The sequence below is a fragment of the Tenrec ecaudatus genome, chromosome X, assembly GCF_050624435.1.
Source record: "Tenrec ecaudatus isolate mTenEca1 chromosome X, mTenEca1.hap1, whole genome shotgun sequence".
NCBI lineage: Eukaryota > Metazoa > Chordata > Mammalia > Afrosoricida > Tenrecidae > Tenrec > Tenrec ecaudatus.
Window position 1 is genome coordinate 126,881,193 of NC_134548.1, and position 18,897 is coordinate 126,900,089.

General features: G+C 46.7%; 1 protein-coding gene and 3 pseudogenes across 1 annotated transcript in view; 3 read left to right on the plus strand and 1 right to left on the minus strand.

Annotated features, from left to right (window-relative positions):
- SLC25A43 (solute carrier family 25 member 43) overlaps nt 1–18,419 on the minus strand; it is a 96,356-nt gene extending 77,937 nt beyond the window's left edge. Inside the window, exon 1 of the mRNA XM_075538927.1 lies at nt 18,145–18,419. Coding sequence (XP_075395042.1) covers nt 18,145–18,419 — 275 coding nt within the window. The remainder of the gene's footprint in view (nt 1–18,144) is intronic.
- On the plus strand, nt 815–1,389 carry LOC142434935 (glucosamine 6-phosphate N-acetyltransferase pseudogene; annotated as a pseudogene).
- LOC142434727 (protein mono-ADP-ribosyltransferase PARP16 pseudogene) lies at nt 3,231–5,025 on the plus strand (annotated as a pseudogene).
- LOC142434728 (dynein light chain roadblock-type 1 pseudogene) lies at nt 7,915–8,904 on the plus strand (annotated as a pseudogene).
- Nucleotides 18,420–18,897: the final 478 nt, after the last annotated feature.

An 18,897-nucleotide genomic window follows, 5' to 3' on the forward strand; every position in this document is an offset into this window, starting at 1 on the left:
GCTTCCTCCCCGCCCCGCCCCTGTCATTCTCTGAATCCTACCTTGCAAGTCTGACTAGACCAGAGCGTGTACACTGGTACAGATGGGAACTGGAAACACAGGGAAGCCAGGACAGATGATCCCCTCAGGACCAGTGGAGTGAGTGGCGCTACTGGGAAGGGCATAGGGAGGGTAGGCTGGAAAGGGGGAACCTATTTCAAGGATCTGCATAGGACCTCCTCCCTGGGGGACATACAACAGAAAAATGGGGGATGGGAGACGTGGGACAGAGCAAGATATGACAAAACAATAATTTATAAATCATCAAGGGTTCTTGAGGGAGGGGGGAGTGAGGAGGGAGGGGAAAAATGAGGACCTGATGCCAGGGGCTTGGGTGGAGAGCAAACGTTTTGAGAATCATGAGGGCATCGAATGTACAAATGTGCTTTACACAATTGATATATGTATGGATTGTGATAGGAGTTGTATGAGCCCTTAATAAAATGATTTAAAAAGTAGAATGTTCAACAAGATAGGAATAGAAGAGAAATTCCTCAACATAAAGAATTTTACAAAACTAAGGGTATATTCAAGAAACACCTCAGACACAAAGACAAAAATAGACTAAAAACATAAGGGCATATATAAACCATCAAAGGCCAATATGGGAACCTGACAAGGATGCCCATTGTCACCACTCCTATTCAATACTGTATTATAAGGCACAAAAAAGTCAATAAAAGGCATCAAGGCACGCCGCCAGGTTGGAGTTCCACAGGCCAGGAGAGGATTGCTGGCTCATGGCCTGTAAGGGCGAGGAAAACTTCTTGAAACAATGAAACCTGATAAAACTCCTATGTTTGACCCCAATTTACTCAAAGAAGTGGACTGGAGCCAGAATACAGCTACATTTTCTCTAGCCATTTCTCCAGCACATCCTGGCGAAGGCTTGGTTTTAAAGCCTCTTTGTACTGCCGATTTAAATAGAGGTTTTCTTAAGGTCCTGGGTCAGCTGACAGAGACTGGAGTTGTCAACCCTGAGCAATTTATGAAATCGTTTGAGCACATGAAAAAATCTGGAGATTATTATGTTACAGTTGTGGAAGATGTGACTCTTGGATGGATTGCTGCTATAGCAACTCTGATAGTAGAGCATAAATTCATTCATCCCTGTGCTAAGAGAGGAAGAGTAGATGTCATCGTTAGTGATAATGCAGAGGAAAGCAGCTTGGCAAATTGTTATTATCAACCCTTACTTTGCTAAGCAAGAACCTGAACTGTTACAAGATTACTCTTGAATGCCTACCACAAAATGTTGGTTTCTAAAAAAAGTTTGGATATACAGTATCTGAAGAAAACTACATGTGTCGGAGATTTCTAAAATAAAAATATTTTAAGAAGACATCTCCAAAGGAGCGAATGCAACAAGGCTATGTATTATACTATTCTAAGAGTTAAATTATATTTTTGCTGCAACTCAGTGACCTCTAAAAATATGGGACTGAAAAAATTGATTGTAATACAAATATAATGGCAGAAAATTGTGGGGGAGTTGGTGGGACATGCTGTGAATTTAGATCATAGATGAGTATTAGAAAGGGTATGGTTTTTAACCAAAGGGATATATTTTTAACTTAAATTTTTTTTCTTGCATTGTATTTTTCTAAAGTTTGGCTTCATTTCTTGGTATTCACAGGTAAGGAGTTAAATGTCTGCTCTCTGTACTGTTCATTAAAAAATAGGTACTCTGGTACAAGCTGTGTGAGCCCCTAGTAAAATTATTTTTCAAAAAGGTACATTGAAAAGTATTTATCAAATTTGAAAATTACTTTAAATATATATATATATATATATATATATATTGTATATACTCGAGTATAAGCCTACCCGAATATCAGCCAAGGCACATAATTTTACCATAAAAACAGCATTACAAATGTGCTGAAGAACTCAGCGTATACACGAGTGTATATGGTATTCAAATACAAGTTAGGTATGTATCATTTTCCAAATACTTATTACATGTATCAGATAAGTTAGATATGATAACTAAATATACATTTCCAGCATTTTTCTTAATACCAGCAAACAATATGGTCAGGTTAAAGGAGCATGCATGAAAATTAACATAAAATGTGATAAAATTTAAAGTAAAACAATTTGAATGTATAGCTAAGCATGTTTACACACTGAAAAGCAAATATAATGGACTAAGAATACTATGTAACAGGAAATTAGCAAATCTTGGTATATGCTTGTTTCCTTCCAATGATTATTTGAAACCTCTCCTGAAATAACATTTTAATGAAAAAAATGGAGTATTATAAAATTGAGTAGTTAAATGTATCAACAGCATCTGTTATATTTTTAAAGAGTTAGAAGTTTTTTCTCATGTGACTGATTATAAATGGTACTGATCCTGGTTTCTGCCCCATTTAAGCCGTTTTCGGTTGAAGTACTTTTATTATTGGTTCTAATTTGCATTCCATATTACATTAAATCTGTTCCTATGATTTTGTTAGGAAAAACAAAGGCATCAAAATTGGCACTGAAGAAGTAAAACTACCCGTATTTATAAGTGATAAGCTTCAATAAGAAAATTACTGTAACTAATGAAAAGTTTCAGAAAAGTGGCTGGGAACAAGAGAAATACACAAAAATTAAATTCCTTTATACCAGTGGTTCTCAACCTGTGGGTCACGACCCCTTTGGGGGTCGAATGACCTTTTCACAGGGGTCACCCGATTCATAACAGTAGCAACATGATAGTGATGAAGTAGCAATGAAAATAATTGTATGGTTAGAGGTCACCACAACATGAGGAACTGTATGAAAGGGTCACGACTTTAGGAAGGTTGAGAACCACTGCTTTACACTAATGAAGAGAATTCAGAAAAAGAAATCAGGAAAACAGTACCATTTATAAAACCCACCCAGAAGGTGAAATGCTTAGGAGTAAACCTAAGCAGAGATACAAAAGACCTACACAAACCAACTATAAACACTATTATAAGCAATCAAGAGATCTTTCTTGGGATGCAGTGGATTACTTGATATGACTTTTCTAGCCATCATCTTTGTAACTCACACCAAATATCTGGGTGGGACCATGTAACTAGAGTGGATGGAACTGTAAAACTGGGGTGGTCAGTGCTACCCTCCAGCTGGGTAATAAAATGAGCCCTCTTAGAAGCAGGATCGGGAGGATCTCACTAGCACCAAGAAAGAAGAGCTAGGTCACCCCAGCCCAGATGCAGCCTTGCGGCTTGGCGACTGCCAGGGAGGCAGCCGTCTGCGATGTGCTGACTCCAGTGCAGCTTCTTTGCTTCAGCCCTGCAGAGCCACAATCAGGACTTGGTGCCGCAGCCCTTCCCTGCACCCTAGCCCACCACCACTGTAAGTACTTCGAGGCCCTGCTTGCAGATGCCAGCCTGCTACCCAACTGGAAAGAACTTATCTTGTCTTCCAGAGACAAAGAAAAGTAGTCCTGGGACCTGGTGAGCTGGATTCTGTTATCCAAGGTCATGATAATCAACAGCGCAGGGAAAACAGAGTTTGAAAGGATCCAAAAGCTGACTGGTGCCCCTACACCTCTGTTCCCACGCCGGACTTCCTGTTTGCGCTCTAGTATTCTGACCCAGCCAATGTCAAATTTTATGAGTCCAAAGGAGAACGAGACCTCACCTACATCTTCCATGGGAGCCGCCTAGAAAACTTCCATTCCATTGTCCACAATGGCCTGCACTGCCACCTGAACAAGACATCCTTGTTTGGGGAGGGGACCTACCTCACCAGTGACTTGAGCCTGGCCCTCATTTACAGCCCCCATAGTCATGGGTGGCAGCGCAGCCTTATCAACCCCCTCCTCAACTGTGTGGCTGTGTGTGAAGTCATTGACTACCCAGATGTCAAGTGCCAAACGCAAAAGAAAGATTCGAAGGAGATAGCTCACAGAAGAGGGAGAATCAAACACAGTGAAGGAGGAGACATTCCTCCGAAGTACTTCGGGGTCACAAATAACCAGTTCTTAAGAAAAAAAACATTTTATTAGGGGCTCATACAACTCTTATCACAATCCATACATACATCAATTGTGTAAAGCACATTTGTACATTCATTGCCTTCATCATTCTCAAAACATTTGCTCCCCTTTCCCTCATGAACCCTGGATAATTTATAAATTATCATTTCATCATATCTTGCCCTGTCTGATGTCTCCCTTCACCTACTTTTCTGTTGTCTGTCCCCCAGGGAGGAGGTTATATGTAGATCCTTATAATCGGTTCCCCCTTTCCATGCCATCCTCCCTCCACCCTCTGAGTATCACCATTCACACCACTGGACCTGAAGGGATCATCTGTCCCTGATTCCCTGTGTTTCCAGTTCCTATATGTACCAGTGTACATCCTCTGGTCTAGCCAGACTTGCAAGGTAGAATTGGGATCATGATAGTGGGGGGAAGGAGGCATTTAGGAACTAGAGGAAAGTTGTATGTTTCATTGTTGCTACATCCCACCCTGACTGGTTCATCTCCTCCCCCAGACCCTTATGCCAGGGGATGTCCAGTGGCCTACAAATGGGCTTTGGGTCTCCACTTTGCACTTCCCCCCTAATTCACTATATGATTTTTTGTTCTTTGATGTCTGATACCTGATCCCATCGACACACATGCTGGTGTGCTTCTTCCATGTGGGCTTTGTTGGCTGCTTGTTTACCTCAACAACCAGTTCTTGTGGTACCTGCTGAAGCAGCCCAAGAGGGCATCCAGGCAGCTGGCCTGGTTTTCTAGCCAATGGTTTATGGCCCTGAAAGGGTCACGACTTTAGGAAGGTTGAGAACCACTGCTTTACACTAATGAAGAGAATTCAGAAAAAGAAATCAGGAAAACAGTACCATTTATAAAACCCACCCAGAAGGTGAAATGCTTAGGAGTAAACCTAAGCAGAGATACAAAAGACCTACACAAATCAACTGCTGTATCTGCTGCTACTACTCATCGTGACCTTCCAACACTTCTGGAATAGGGTGAAGAGAGAATCTTTCTGAGCCTGGTGTGGGAGCCACCTTGACCACGTGCCTTAGGAGAGCCTGCTCCATGCCTCTGCCCCTTGCATCCAGCCAGGCCGAGCCTGGGGCCCAGCTGTGGGCCTTGGGACCACTCTGTATGCCATCAATGTGTCATTGGCTCTGATGATGCTCCCAGTCACACTGTGGTCTCTGGGACCACTGGTCTCTTGTGCTCACCTTTTGGGGCAGAGTAGAACTACCTTTGTGGGTTTATAAGACTGTAAATCTTTAGGGCGTGGAAAGCTTTGTTTTTCTTCCATGGAGGAACGGCTGGTGGGTTTGAAGCACTCACCCTGTAGTTAGCAGCCTGACAGGCAAGCCAGACACCACCAGGGCTCCTGGGACAATGGCATGGCAAAAATAGACGATCAAACATAATGTCAAACTCACATACAGCAGATGACAAATGAGCTGGGTAAGATTTCCTAAAAGTCAGGAACATCAAAAGATTTTACCAAAAGAGTCCAAAGAGAATCCACAGTCTGGGGAAAACATGTTGGCAATGACTTAAGCTTGAAAATTTCTAGAAAACTTCAACACCTCCACAACAGAAAGTCAAACCAACTAAAAATTTGGCAGAGGACATGAAGAGACATTTCACCAAAGATGACATTCAGATGGCCAATAAACTCATGAAGCTCATGATCACTCCAACACAAGGAAAACAAAACACAACTCCAAATTCGCTGCCCTCGAGTCCATGCTGACTCTGAGATTGTAACTGTTTACAGGAATAGAAAGCCCAGTCTTTCTCCTGTGGACTGGCTCCTGGTTTCAAACTGCTGAGCATGTGGATTGCAGCCCAATGTGTTACCACTACGCCACAAGGGCTTCTGGTGATCACTAGCCACTGAAAACAAAACAAGGGCATTTATAGAGGTCTACATACAGGCATGTACATATTTAAATATATTTATACATGAGGATGGGGAAATAGATCTATGTGCCTATATTTATAGGTTTAGTATTAAGGTAGCAGATGGACATTGGGCCTCCACTCAAGTACTCCCTCAATGCAAGAACACTGTCTGGATGGAGTCAGGCGGGTAAACTGAAGGGCCCCCCTTCAAAGCAGAAAACTGGCCAGGCCAAACGGAGGCAAGAAGGAACAACCTGGCTGAGGGAGTGGTAACGTACGTCTGGTACGCAGAACACCACAAGAAGCTGACAAACTGTTCTCGGGATGGCTTGCACTGCCTGCCACCTCTGACAGTTTCCCTACCCCCAGGCACCTTCTTTTAAAAACCCTATACCCTGACCACTAGGCTCAACTTCCTTGGACTACTTGCTAGCCCATGGAACTTCGTCAAGTTTCCCTCTATTAAAGCTCTTTCTGTTTCTGCTCTCCCTTTGCCCTATAAGTTATGTTTGTCCACCTCCTTGTGCTTCAGTTTACTTTACAAACACTTTGTTCTATTAAACTGCCATTCTATAATGCTCACCTTCCCCACATGATTGCTGAAGAAAAAGCAGGTGCATAAGCAAATGTGGTGAAGAAAGCTGATGGTGCCCAGCTATCAAAAGAGATAGTGTCTGGGATCTTAAAGGTTTGAAGGTAAACAAGCGGCCATCTGGTTCAGAAGCAACAAAACCCACATGTAAGAAGCACACTAGTCCGTGTGATCACGAGGTGGTGATGGGATCAGGTATCAGGCATCAAAGAACAATAAAATTCATATCATTGTGAATGAGGGGGAGTGTAGAGTAGGGACCCACAGTCCATCTGTAGGCAACTGGACATCCCTTACAGAAGGGTCATGGGGAGGAGATGAGCCAGTCAGGGTGCAGTGTAGCACCAATGAAACATACAATTTTCCTCGAGTTCTTAAATGCTTCCTCCCCCCAACTATCATGATCCCAATTCGAACTTATAAATCTGGCTACACCAGTACATGTACACTGGTACAGGTAAGAGCTGGCAACACAGGGAATCCAGGACAGATGATCCCTTCAGGACCAGTGCTGAGAGTGGCAATACCGAGAGGGTGGAGGGAAGGTGGGGTAGAAAGGGGGAACCGATTATAAGGATCTACATATAACCTCCTCTCTGGGGGATGGACAACAGAAAGTGCGTGAAGGGAGACGTCAGACAGTGTAAGACATGATAAAATAATAATAATTTATAAATTATCAAGGGTTCGGGAGGGAGGGAGGGTGGGGAAAGGAGGGGAAAAATGAGGAGCTGATACCAAGGGCTCAAGTAGAAAGAAAATGTTTTGTGAATGATGATGGCAACAAGTGTACAAATATACTTGACACAGTGGATAGATGGATGGATTAGGATAAGAGTGGTATAAGCCCCCAATAAAATGATTTAACAACAACAAATAAGAAAAACAAAACAAACACAAATCCCCAACCCACTGCCATTCGTTGCTTCCAACTCCTAGTGACCCTCTATTGGGTTTCCAAGGCTGTGCACCTTTTCGAGGACAGATTGCCTGATCTGTCACTTGTGTAATAGCCAGTGGTTTGAAGGGTTGGTGAGTCTCATGGTTAACATCGAATGCTTACCTGATAGCACCACCAGGACACCTCCGTTAGCCATTCAATGGAGAGTCAAACAACACTGAGATTCATATCACCCCAACAGTAATAGCAATGTTAACCAACAAAACTGAAAACAACTAATGGCGGCCCGGGTGTGGAGAGGCTGGGAACCCTTATACACTGCTGGGGGTGTGTGTGCAAAATGGGGCAGTGGGGTGTGTGGAAAGCAGTGGGGTGTGTCCTCCGACAGTTCGAAATATCTGACCATTCAGCATTCCCTCTACTAGGTAGGTATTCTAGAGGAATAAGAGCCCGGCACGAATAGAAATGTGCACACCCATGTGCATTACAGCACTATTCATACACAATAATGGAAAGATGGAAATAACCTTGCCCATCAAGGAAACAATGGATGAACAAGCTGTGGGACACAACAGCATAATAGTAAGGTGATGTGAAAGATTAACAGTGGAGCTGCAGACACTTCATCCCATGGCCAAGGCTCGAGGTCAGTTCACTGAGGAAAATCAGCCAATCCCCAAAGAGCAAAAATGATACCAGAGCACTATTCTCAAATGTCAAGAGAAGGTAGCCACACAACAGTGAGCATGCTTTGGTGGTTATTTGGGGTGGAAGTGGAAGGGAGGGTAAAAGAAGGATAATGTCTAAGCAGAAAAATGCCCCCCTTCCTATGCCAACAGCACAAACACCCACCCACAAAAATATTCCTGCACAAACAACACAAATACCTAGTTCCCGGAAGCACACATCCCAGCCCACAAATGTATTCAAACAACTCCCCTCAACTCGTCTGTCCAGAGAGACCCTTTCAACTCAGGCCAGAGGCCCCTCTCAGGTTTCCTCTAATAAACCTGTCTCCCACCATTGAGTCTCTCATCTCGTCTCTCCTGCATCTGTGATTCTACCATTTCATATTCTCCCAGTAAATCACTAACTATAGGGTGGACATGCACTAACTCAAGTGACAGGGAAGGCAGTATATGAGAGGGAGGTCAGCGCAAAAACAGGGACGGCAAAGGCAGGCAGCTGGGCGACGCAGAGCTGCTGGATCACTTCGAGATGACAGCTGGAAGAAACCCCGAAACGCCTGCTGAGCCAGGAGGGGGTACGGGAGATGTCTCAAGGAACGCTGAAGGCATTCCCATCAAGAGCTCCCGGGGCAGTCCCACCACTACACAGCCTGCTAACCTAGTACACAACATCATCTGGAAGACAAGGAGCACCGTGCGAGAAACGGAGCCCCAGAATGACCTCACCTTCCTTCCAATTCGTGCCAAGAAAAAGGAAATTATGGTTGCCCCAGATGAAGACTACTTCCTGATTGTGATTCAGAATCCAACGGAATAAGCCACTCTCGGCTCCTTAAGTTAGTCCTTAATATCCCCCTTCCCCAGAGGCGTTACTCCTGCCAGCCCACTACAAGTGGGATCAGCTGCTTGAGCCAATCCAGCGACCAAGGGTGAGCTGCTGTCCCACTCACCCGGCCTGTGGCACCCCTCTGCTGCGTCAGACACAGCTGCGTTCCCACAGGGCTTTCTCCTTCCAGGAAGCTCCTCCCACCCCACCTGGGTCTGGAGTCAGCAGTGGGGAGCCTGCACTCTGCTTCTTCCTGACCTTCACTGCACCTGTACCCTTGGGAAAGTCTACTATTATTTTTTTTAACTAAAAAGGGCTCATACAACTCTTATCACAATCCATACATATACAAACATCAGTTGTATAAAGCACATTTGTACAAACTTCTTATTTTAAGAAGGTGCAAATATCAAGAGTAGAAACGGGAAGGGGCAACCTGACAACAAAACCAACTGAAATGCATTGATAATAACACAGTATTATGAAAGACTGTACTTCAATAAATTTGAAACTTTGGGGAAATGGAAAAAGAAGAGCCAAAATGTTTGAAAAATAGAATTCAGCTAACAGAGGTGGTGGCAGTGGTTGTGCCTCCTACCCATAGTGACCCCATGCACAACCGGCAGAAACCCTGCCTGGTCCTGCACCAGCCTCACAAGTGTGCCTGTGCTTCAGCCCATGGTTGGAGCCGCTGGGTCAATCAAGCTCCTTGAGGGCCTTCCTCTTTGTCGCTGCCCCTCTGCTTTACTCCCCAGCTCCTCCTCAGGCACATTTCTGGTGCCCTCCGACCCGAGGCGCCCATCCTCCAGCACTATCTCCGACGATGTTCGGCTTCCATTCTAGGCCTTCAGTATCTGACCATGTTTTCAAGCTCTGCATAATGTTTTCAAGCGGCCCTTTCCTCCAAAGTGTGGAGTTGAGCCTTTCTTCACGGTTCGTTTGTAGTCTGGAAGCTCTGTTGAAACCTGTTCACATTGGGTGGCCCTGTTGCCATTTGAAATACCAGTGACGTACCTCCCAGCATCACAGCAACACACAAGCCATCACAGTATGACAAACAGACATGGAAGGCAAATTACTATTATACAATTTGTACTATTATACATGGGGCTTCAAAAAGTTCATGGAATAACTGAATGAAAAAATGGGGTGATTCTGCAAACTTTCTTAAGCTCCCTTATCCATACGACCTTGCAGTTAACAAAACTCGATGAGTGGAGACAGACAGACATGAAAAGTGAATGGTGTGGGACATACCCACAAGTATAAAATGGTCTGATAGGGTATCTTGACATGGAGCTCTGGTGGTGTGGTGGGTTAAGTACAGGGCTGCTAACTGCAAAGTCAAGTGGTTCAACCCATCAGATGCTCTGTGGGAGGAAGATGAAGCTCTCTGCTCCCATAAAAGATGTAGTTTCATGTCTGGCTATCAAAAGATAGAGCATGCTGCGGTCTTAAAGGCTTGAAGATAAACAAGTGGCCATCTAGCTTGGAAGCAACAAGCCCACATGGAAGAAACACACCAGCCTATATGATCACGAGGAGCCGACAGGGGATCAGATATCAGGTTTCAAAGACCCAGAACAAACAATCATATTGATGTTAATAAGGGGTGGGGAGGGAAAAGTAGAGACCCAAAGCCCATTTATAGACAATTGGACATCTCCTCAAAGAAGGGTCACAAGGAAGGGATGAGCCAGTCAGGGTGCAGTATAGCACTGATAAAACATACAACTTTCCTCTAGTTCTTTAATGCTTCCCCCCCCCCACTATCATGACCCCAATTCTACCTTACAAATCTGGCTACCCCAGAGCATGTACACTAGTACAGATAAGAGCTCTCGGGACAGGGAATCCAAGGCAGATCAACCCCTCAGGACCAATAATGAGAGTAACAATACCAGGAGAGTAGGGGGACTGTGTGGGGAGAAAGGGGGGACCGATTACAATGATCTACATATAACTCCCCCAGGGAGACAAACAAAAGAAAAGTGGGTGAAGGGAGACAGCGGTCAGTGTAAGACATGAAAAAAAAATTATCAAGAGTTCATAAGGGATGGAGGGAGGGAAAAAAATGAGGAACTGATACGAAGGGCTCAAGTTGAAAGAAAATGTTTTGAAAATGATGATGGCAACATATGTACAAATGTGCTCGACACAATGGATGGATGGATTGATTTGTGATAAGAGCTGTAAGAGCCCACAATTAGGACATCCCCTCACAGAGGGGTCACAGGGAAGAGATGAGTTAGTCAGGGTGCAGTATAGCACCAAGGAAACACACAACTTTCCTCTAGCTCTTTGGTGCTTCCTTTCCCCCCCTATCATGACCTCAATTCTACCTTACAAGTCAGATTAGACCAGAGCATGCACACTGCTGCAGATAAGAGCCCGAAACAAGGGGCCGGCCGCAATCCCAACTACTTGGACATCTTCCCCTCCCCGCAGAAGAATTTATTTCAGAGGACAGCACTGAAGCTGCAGCTCAGGGAGAGGGACATGTCTGATCAGAGCACACGGGAGCAAATGAAGGGGGAGGAAGAGAGAGTGGAGCACATCCTGGCCTACCAGTCCTTGAGGATGTGAGGACGATTTTCCCACTCAGAGCAGTCAATCCACAGAGAAGACCATATGGCTGGCCCCACTATGAGCCATGATATTCCTCACTGACGCACAGCCCTACAGGGGACAACACTGGAGACACAGTGTGGGAATTGCGCCCGATCTGATCCCACCACATGGAGGCAAAACACCCAGGGCGTGCAAGAGAACAGCAAGGGGAACAGAGCAACGAAGTCCCCAGGGAATACCAAAAATAGACTTTGGGGCCAGGGCTTGGCACCCCATTAGACTCAACTGGAAAACACTCCTAAAGGCCAACAAACAGCCCTTGAACTAACTACAAGCTTTTCTTTCTTGTATTTTGTTTTTTGTATTGATTTGTTGTTCTTTTGTTGTATATTGTTGTTTGGTTTTTGCTCTGTCTTGTTTTTGTGCATGTTATTATCTCCGCAGGTCTGTCTAAATAAGGTAGACTGGATGAACAATCTGGAGGAGAAAAGAATGGGGCCGGCAGTTCCGGGGGGACATGGGAGAGGGGGGAGTGGGGGAAAGGAAGTAGTGTTAATAAACCCAGGGCCAAGGGAACAAAAAGTGATCCAAATTGGTGGTGAGGAGAGCGTAGATGGCCTGGTAGGGTGTGATCAAGGGTAATGTAACCAAGAGGAATTACTGAAGCCCAAATGAAGGCTGAGCATGATAGTGGGGCAAGAGGAAAGTAAAAGGAAATAGAGAAAAGAGCTAAGAGGCAAAGGGCATTTATAGAAGTCTAACTAAAGGCATGTACATACGTAAATATATTTATATATGAGGATGGGGAAATAGATCTTTGTGCATATATTTATAGGTTTAGTATTAAGGCAGCAGATGGACATTGAGGCTCTACTCAAGTACTCCCCCAATGCAAGAATACTTTGTTCTATTAAACTGGCATTCCATGATGCTCACCTTCCTCACATGATCGCTGAAGATAAAGCGGGTGCAGAAGCAAATGTGACAAAAGCTGATGGTGCCCAGCTATCAAAACATATATTGTCTAGGGTCTTAAAGGCTTGAAGGTAAGCAAGCGGCTATGTAGCTGAGAAGTAACAAAGCAGAAGCACACCAGTTTGCGTGGCAGAAGCACACCTGCCTGCATGCTAACGAGGTGTTGAAGAGATCAGTTATCAGGAATCAAAGAACAAAAAATCATGTCATTGTGAATGAGGGGGAATGCGGAGTGGGGACCCAAAGCCCCCAAAGCGTATCTGTAGGCAATTAGACATCCCCTTACGGAAGGGTCATGGGGAGGAGACGAGCCAGTCAGGGTGCAGTGTAGCAATGATGAAACATACAACTTTCCTTTAGTTCTTAAATGCCTCTCCCCCCTCCCCCACTATCATGATCCCAATTCTACCTCACAAATCTGGCTAGACCAGAGGATGTACACTGGTACAGATAGGATCTGGAAACACAAGAAATCCAGGATGGATGATCCCTTTAGGATCACTGGTGACCGTGGCGATACTGGGAGGGTGGGGTGGAAAGGGGGAACTGATTACAGGGATCTACATATAACCTCCTCCCTGAGGGTGGACAACAGAGAAGTGCATGAAGGGAAACATCAGACAGTGTAAGATATAAGAAAACAATGATTTATAAATTATTAAAGGTTCATGAGGGAGGGGGCCATGGGGAGGGAAAGGGAAAATGAGGACCTGATGCCATGGGCTTAAGAGGAGAGAAAATGTTTTGAGAATGATGAGGGCAACGAATGTACAAATGTGCTTTACACAAGTGATGTATGTATGGACTGTGATAAGAGTTGTATGGGCTCCCAATAAAGTGATTTTTAAAAAGCCCCAAACACAGGGAATCCAGGATAGATGAACCCCTCAGGATCAACAAGGAGAGTAGAGAGACCAGGAGGATTAGAGGCGGGTGGAGGGAGAAAGGGGGAATCGATCACAAGGATCAATCTAGAACTCCCTCCCAGGGGGACAAATAACAGAAAAGTGGGTGAGGGGCAATGGATGACGATGTAACATATGGATAAAATAATCTATAACTTATGAAGAGTTCGTGAGGGATGGTGGGTGCGGGAGGGAGGGGGAAGAAGTGGGGAGCTGATATCAGGAACTCAAGTGGGAAGAGAATGCTTTGAAAATGATGATGGCGGCATATGTGTAAACGTGCTTGACACACTGGAGGAATGTATGGATTGTGATGAGATATAAGAGCCTCCAATGAAAGTACTTAAAAAAAGGTTAACAAATAAATGCTGGAATTTGATATAGTTTAGTCAGAAAACAGTGAAATAAGAAATAAACAATATTCTTCAGGGGAAAAAAGTGCCAATAAAATGATTTGGGAAAAAATAAAAGGATTTTACTTCAGAAACCCCAGGGAGCGTTCTATTCTGTCCTTCAGGGTTGCGATGAGACAGAATTGACTTGAAGGCAGCAGGCTTTATTTACCTATGCTGTCATTATATCTCTGGTGGTGCAGTGGTTATGTACTGGGCTGCTAACTGCAAGGTCATCAGTTCAAATCCACCAGCTGCTCTTTGGGAGAATGGGGATTTCTACTCCTGTAAAGAATTACTGTATCAGAAACCCAGCGTTACTTTGAGTCAGCATTGACTCTATGGCAGTGAGTTTGATTTTTTTTTTGGTTGTAGTTACAACCATGAACATAGCAGAGCATACGGTGGGGGTGGGGGGAGCCCACGGGCAGGCAAAGTTGTGAAAACTTCTTAGTCATAACCAAATACCTTGAGCAAATGAGGCACTGGGCCTGGGAGCTCAGGATCATAGTCTCTGGAGGCAGCAAGGTCAATTGGCACCACACAGTCCACAAAGACAATGTTCTTCAGCTGACCTTGGTGAGTAGTGACTGGGCCTTACAGGCAACAGTGGTGCGTATGACTGGACTCCCAGCCATCTAAGATGCAACTATTGGTCTCTCCCCATCCAGATGAAAGAAGAGTGATGACAATTGGAAGACGACACTTGGAAACAATTAGACCCGGGAACTAATAGATCACGCAACCATCAGTCTCGACAGTCCCAAGACTAGAAGAACTACAGCAGCGGTTCTCAACCTTCCTAATGGCATGACCCTTTAATAGAATTCCTCATGTTGTGGTGACCCCCAACCATAAAATTAGTTTCGTTGCTACTTCATAACTGTCATTTTGCTACTGTTAGGAATTGTAATGTACTGTAAATATCTGATATGCAGGATATATTTTCATTGTTACAAATTGAACATAAATAAAGCATAATGATTCATCACAAAACAATGTCATTATATATTGTGAAATATATATGTCTAATGACAAACAAATGAAATTTTGTCTTGAAGCATGATGTAGCACGGGGAACAGGCTTCACGCCGGGTTACTCCAAGAAAGGTGTATCTGCATGTGGGCGACCCGCCTGGAGTCTGGTAGAGGAGCGGTGTTACTGTTGCTAAGACTATCAGAATTATGTGTTTTCCGATGGTTTTAAGCGACCCCTGTGATAGGGTTGAGGGTTGTTTGACCCCCCAAAGGGGTCATGACCCACAGGTTGAGAACTGCTGAACTGGAGGAAGCCAAAAACGAAAAAACCAATCTCGCTGCTATGGAGTTGATGCCAACTCATAATGACCCAATAGGACAGAATAGAATCGCCTCTGTGAGTTTCCAAGACTGTCACTGTTTATGACAGTGAAAAGGTCTGTCTTTCTCTCTCGGAGAGGCTGGTGGTTTGAACTATGGACCTTGAGGACTGCAGCTGAACTCAAACAACTATGCCACCAGGGTTTCCCAGATGGTGTCCTATGGGGGGAGGTCAGATGCTTACAGGCATCCTCCCTGAGGGAGATCAGTTGCCAGACTACACAATAGGTCCTGCTCCCTGCTGTTCAAGGACAATGGACAGGCACACAGTCATTGATTTGGTACCTGTAGGTGGAGTTCACACCCTACCCATAATGGTCTCTATCAGTTGAGCCAAGGAACAGGTCAAACCAGCTCTGTGACATCCAAAGTTAGGCTGCCATCCTGTATCTCGGATCCGCCCATCTTGCTACATGTATACTCCCAATCCCTACTTTTACTATTGCATGGATAGACCTAGATCACTCCTTCCCATTACTGCATTACCTATAGCACAACCTCTTCCTGTGACTTATGTCTTCACCTGCAATTAGGGGGCTTCCATGTCCCCAGAGAAAATCAAAGTCTTGGTTAGCATTAAATAACTCTCTCCACATGGACCACAAAGCTACCATGAATTGTGTCTGACGCCATTATTTCTCTCTCTTCTATCTCTCATGCTCTCTATAATTTTACTATAATCTTTACTTATTATCGCTGTACAATTGTGCCTACAGGACCCATGATGATGTGTTAGGGGCATGCTTCCCCTGGCAGTATCCAGGCGTAAAAGGGCCATATTCTCAGGGATTCTACCTGTCTCTGACAAAACGCTTGATTTTAGCTTTTTTTTTCTTAACACACAGTTTTGTTCTACAATTTTGTCCCACTCTATCCAGGGTCTTCTAATGCTCCTTTTCAGAGCAGTTCATAGTCATAGATGGTGCCTGCTCTTGAGCTCTTTAGACCTTTACCTCAGAACATTCTAGTGGGCAGTTACGGAGTGAGGCAATAAGTGGAAGGGGCTACTGGTAGCTTGGGGAGGGAAGTTGCAGTCGAAGTTGGTCCCTAAAGTCAAGCCTCATTTAGGGGATAGTGGATGGTAGAAGGTTCAGCCTTTGAAGCACTTCTAGGCAAGCGTTGGTTTGGTCACCTCAAGGTTGGTGCTTCAAAAACACCAACTGCTCGATGGCAGGGGGTTTGGTCGTGAAGGGGACAGCAATCCCTAGGGGACATGAAGTTATATATGCCTCAGAAGAATGGCCTGGTGATCTAGTGCAGAAAAAGCAGCCATTGAAAACCCCTTGGGGAAAGGTTCTAGTCTGACCCACATGGCATCACCATGGTTTCCACTGGACTCCAGGACAACTGGTTTGGTTTCAGTTACCTGAAGGAACAGAAATTGGTGGCCCTTTTGGGTTAAGGAATTTGGTCCTCCCCCCCTAACGAGCATGCTCTCCTGGGCCCTTTGGTCACGCGGATACATATGTGCGCAGATCTTGCTAACAGTTGCCTCCTAATCTTCCTAAATCAAAGGAGGGCTGCCACACCCCCACCCCCCAGCACCACACCCACCTCGCTCCAAGTTGAAGATAAATATGGTGAAGAGACATCTCTCGGGAAATGTATGCTCATCCACCCCTCATTCCATCTTTTAGCCTGTCCAGAGGAGGGGGTCTCCCTCAACTGGGATGGCGTTCCCCCCAAAAGCACCTGTTGCTGTCAGATGCCACCAAGTGATTCCACCCACCGCCTCAGCAAATTTGGAATCACAGCGATGCCAGGGGCAGGAAAGAACGAACTGCCCATAGGGATTTTTCAGGCTGTACTTGAAAATTATTCTTTCTTTTTTAGGCTGTACTTTAAATTTTATTTTTTTAGGCTATACTTTGATATGGGAGGCACTTGGAAGGTCCGTCTCTCACAAAGCTGCAGGTTGGGTTTGAACCATCAAACGGTTGGTTCGTGGTGGAGCGCTTAACCTTTGCATCACCGGGGTTCCTGCAAAAGGCAAGACAGCAGCAGCAGCAACAATGACGACAACCGCCCAAAACGCACTGCCGTTTGGAGTCGAGTCAGACTTGCAGTGGCTCGACAGGACTTGAGAAGAACGGCCTCGTGGGTTTCTACGGCGTCTAGGGACCGGTGGTTCCATCACGGCCCTGCTCACAGCCGTTCGCTTCTGCTCACACAAAGATCACAGCCTGGGACCCCCTAGGCGCAGTCCTCGTCTCTCTTGGACAACCCCAAATCCAACCCGCCTGTGCTGGAATCCAACTGGACTCACAGTGACCCCCTAGGACAGAGGACAAGGGCCCCACTGGGATTGGGAGCCCATGGTCATTAGGGGAGTAGGCAGACTTGTCTCCCCACCCCAGGGAGACTGGCGGGTTACCCTCAAGGATGGCGCCTAATGCTGAAACCAGTGCCTCTGGGCTCTCAGTGGGAGAACATTGAAACTACTACAAAGCCCCACCTCAGGCGAGTCCATTCTGACTCAAGGAACCCCTCAGGGCAGGGCAGGGCAGGGCAGGGCAGGCTGCACGTCCCAAGGAGGTGCTACAACCACTGCAGGACTCCAGACCCCAAGGCCATCTAGTCGGTTCCCACTCAAAGCGACCCTGCGGAGGCAGAGCGCCTCCTCGTTCTCCCTTGGAGCTTCCTGTAGGTTTGCACCTTCAACTTTTGGGTGAGCTGCTGCCCAACGCCAACCGCGCAGCGCCACGGGGCTCCTGAGGAGGGTCGCTGTGGGTGGGAAGAGACTGCAGAGTCGCGGGCGTTCTTTCACAGGGGCGCCATCATTGACTCCGCGGCAACCTGCTTGGTTTGGTTCAGAATGCCCGCGGGTGGAGTCCCACCGTGGACTTGTCGCTCAGCAGCCTAACGTCCTCGCAATAAAAGTTGCCAAACTCTGACGGCGGCACACGGGGGCTCGACTGCTCTGAGGGGCTCCCACGTGGTCCCGAAGGCCGCCGAGGCCCTCCCCAGGGCCCGGCTTCTGGAAGCCCGAGTCCCCCCGCCCCGGCCCGCCCCGGCCCGCCCGCGCTTACTTGCGGTAGGCGGCCAGCTGCAGGGCGCTGCAGGGGAAGAGGCGCAGGCACGCCAGCCCGTTCCCCTTCCAGAGGGCGCGCGGCCCCTCCGTCCGCCACACTCGCAGCCCCGTGTGCCACGGGCCCCGCGCGCGGCCGCGCCTCCCGCCCACCTGGGCCACCACGGTGGCGAGCTCCAGGGGCGCCGTGAGGCTGAGGCTCAGCGCCCCCGCCATCCCGGCACACAACAGCCGCTGGCTGCCGGTCAGCCGGCTGTCGCGTTTCCAAGTAGCCATCGCGCCCCGCTGGCCTCAGCGGCTCGGAGGCAAAGTGTGTGGCTCGAGGAGGGCGCTCTCGCGACGCCAGCAGAGGGCAGAGCAGAGCAGGCGGGCACCTCCAGGGGTCGGCCCCGCCCACCCGGCCTGGGGCGGAGTCACGGGAGCGACCTGAGGCCCCGCCCAGGCCGAGCAGGGCCTGAGCGTTCAGGGGAGGGCTGTGGACCAGCAGCAGGTGGGGGACCGGGCGTGGAGTTAGCAGCCCGACACAGCACCCACTTACCACCAGGGCTGCAGTCTGTCCAAATGAGGACAGAAAGAACAGGTTACCTACTACAGGCTGCTGTATTAAGATCCAGTACCTGACAAGCATCCTATCTATGGTGGCAGGTGTGCTTGCTTTCTCTATGGAAAGCTTTTCCTTTCTGCACCGGGAAACTGCAAGGCTTTTGCATGGGGCACCAAAAGAGAGCTTGGAGGGAAGGGAAACAAGCCAGGA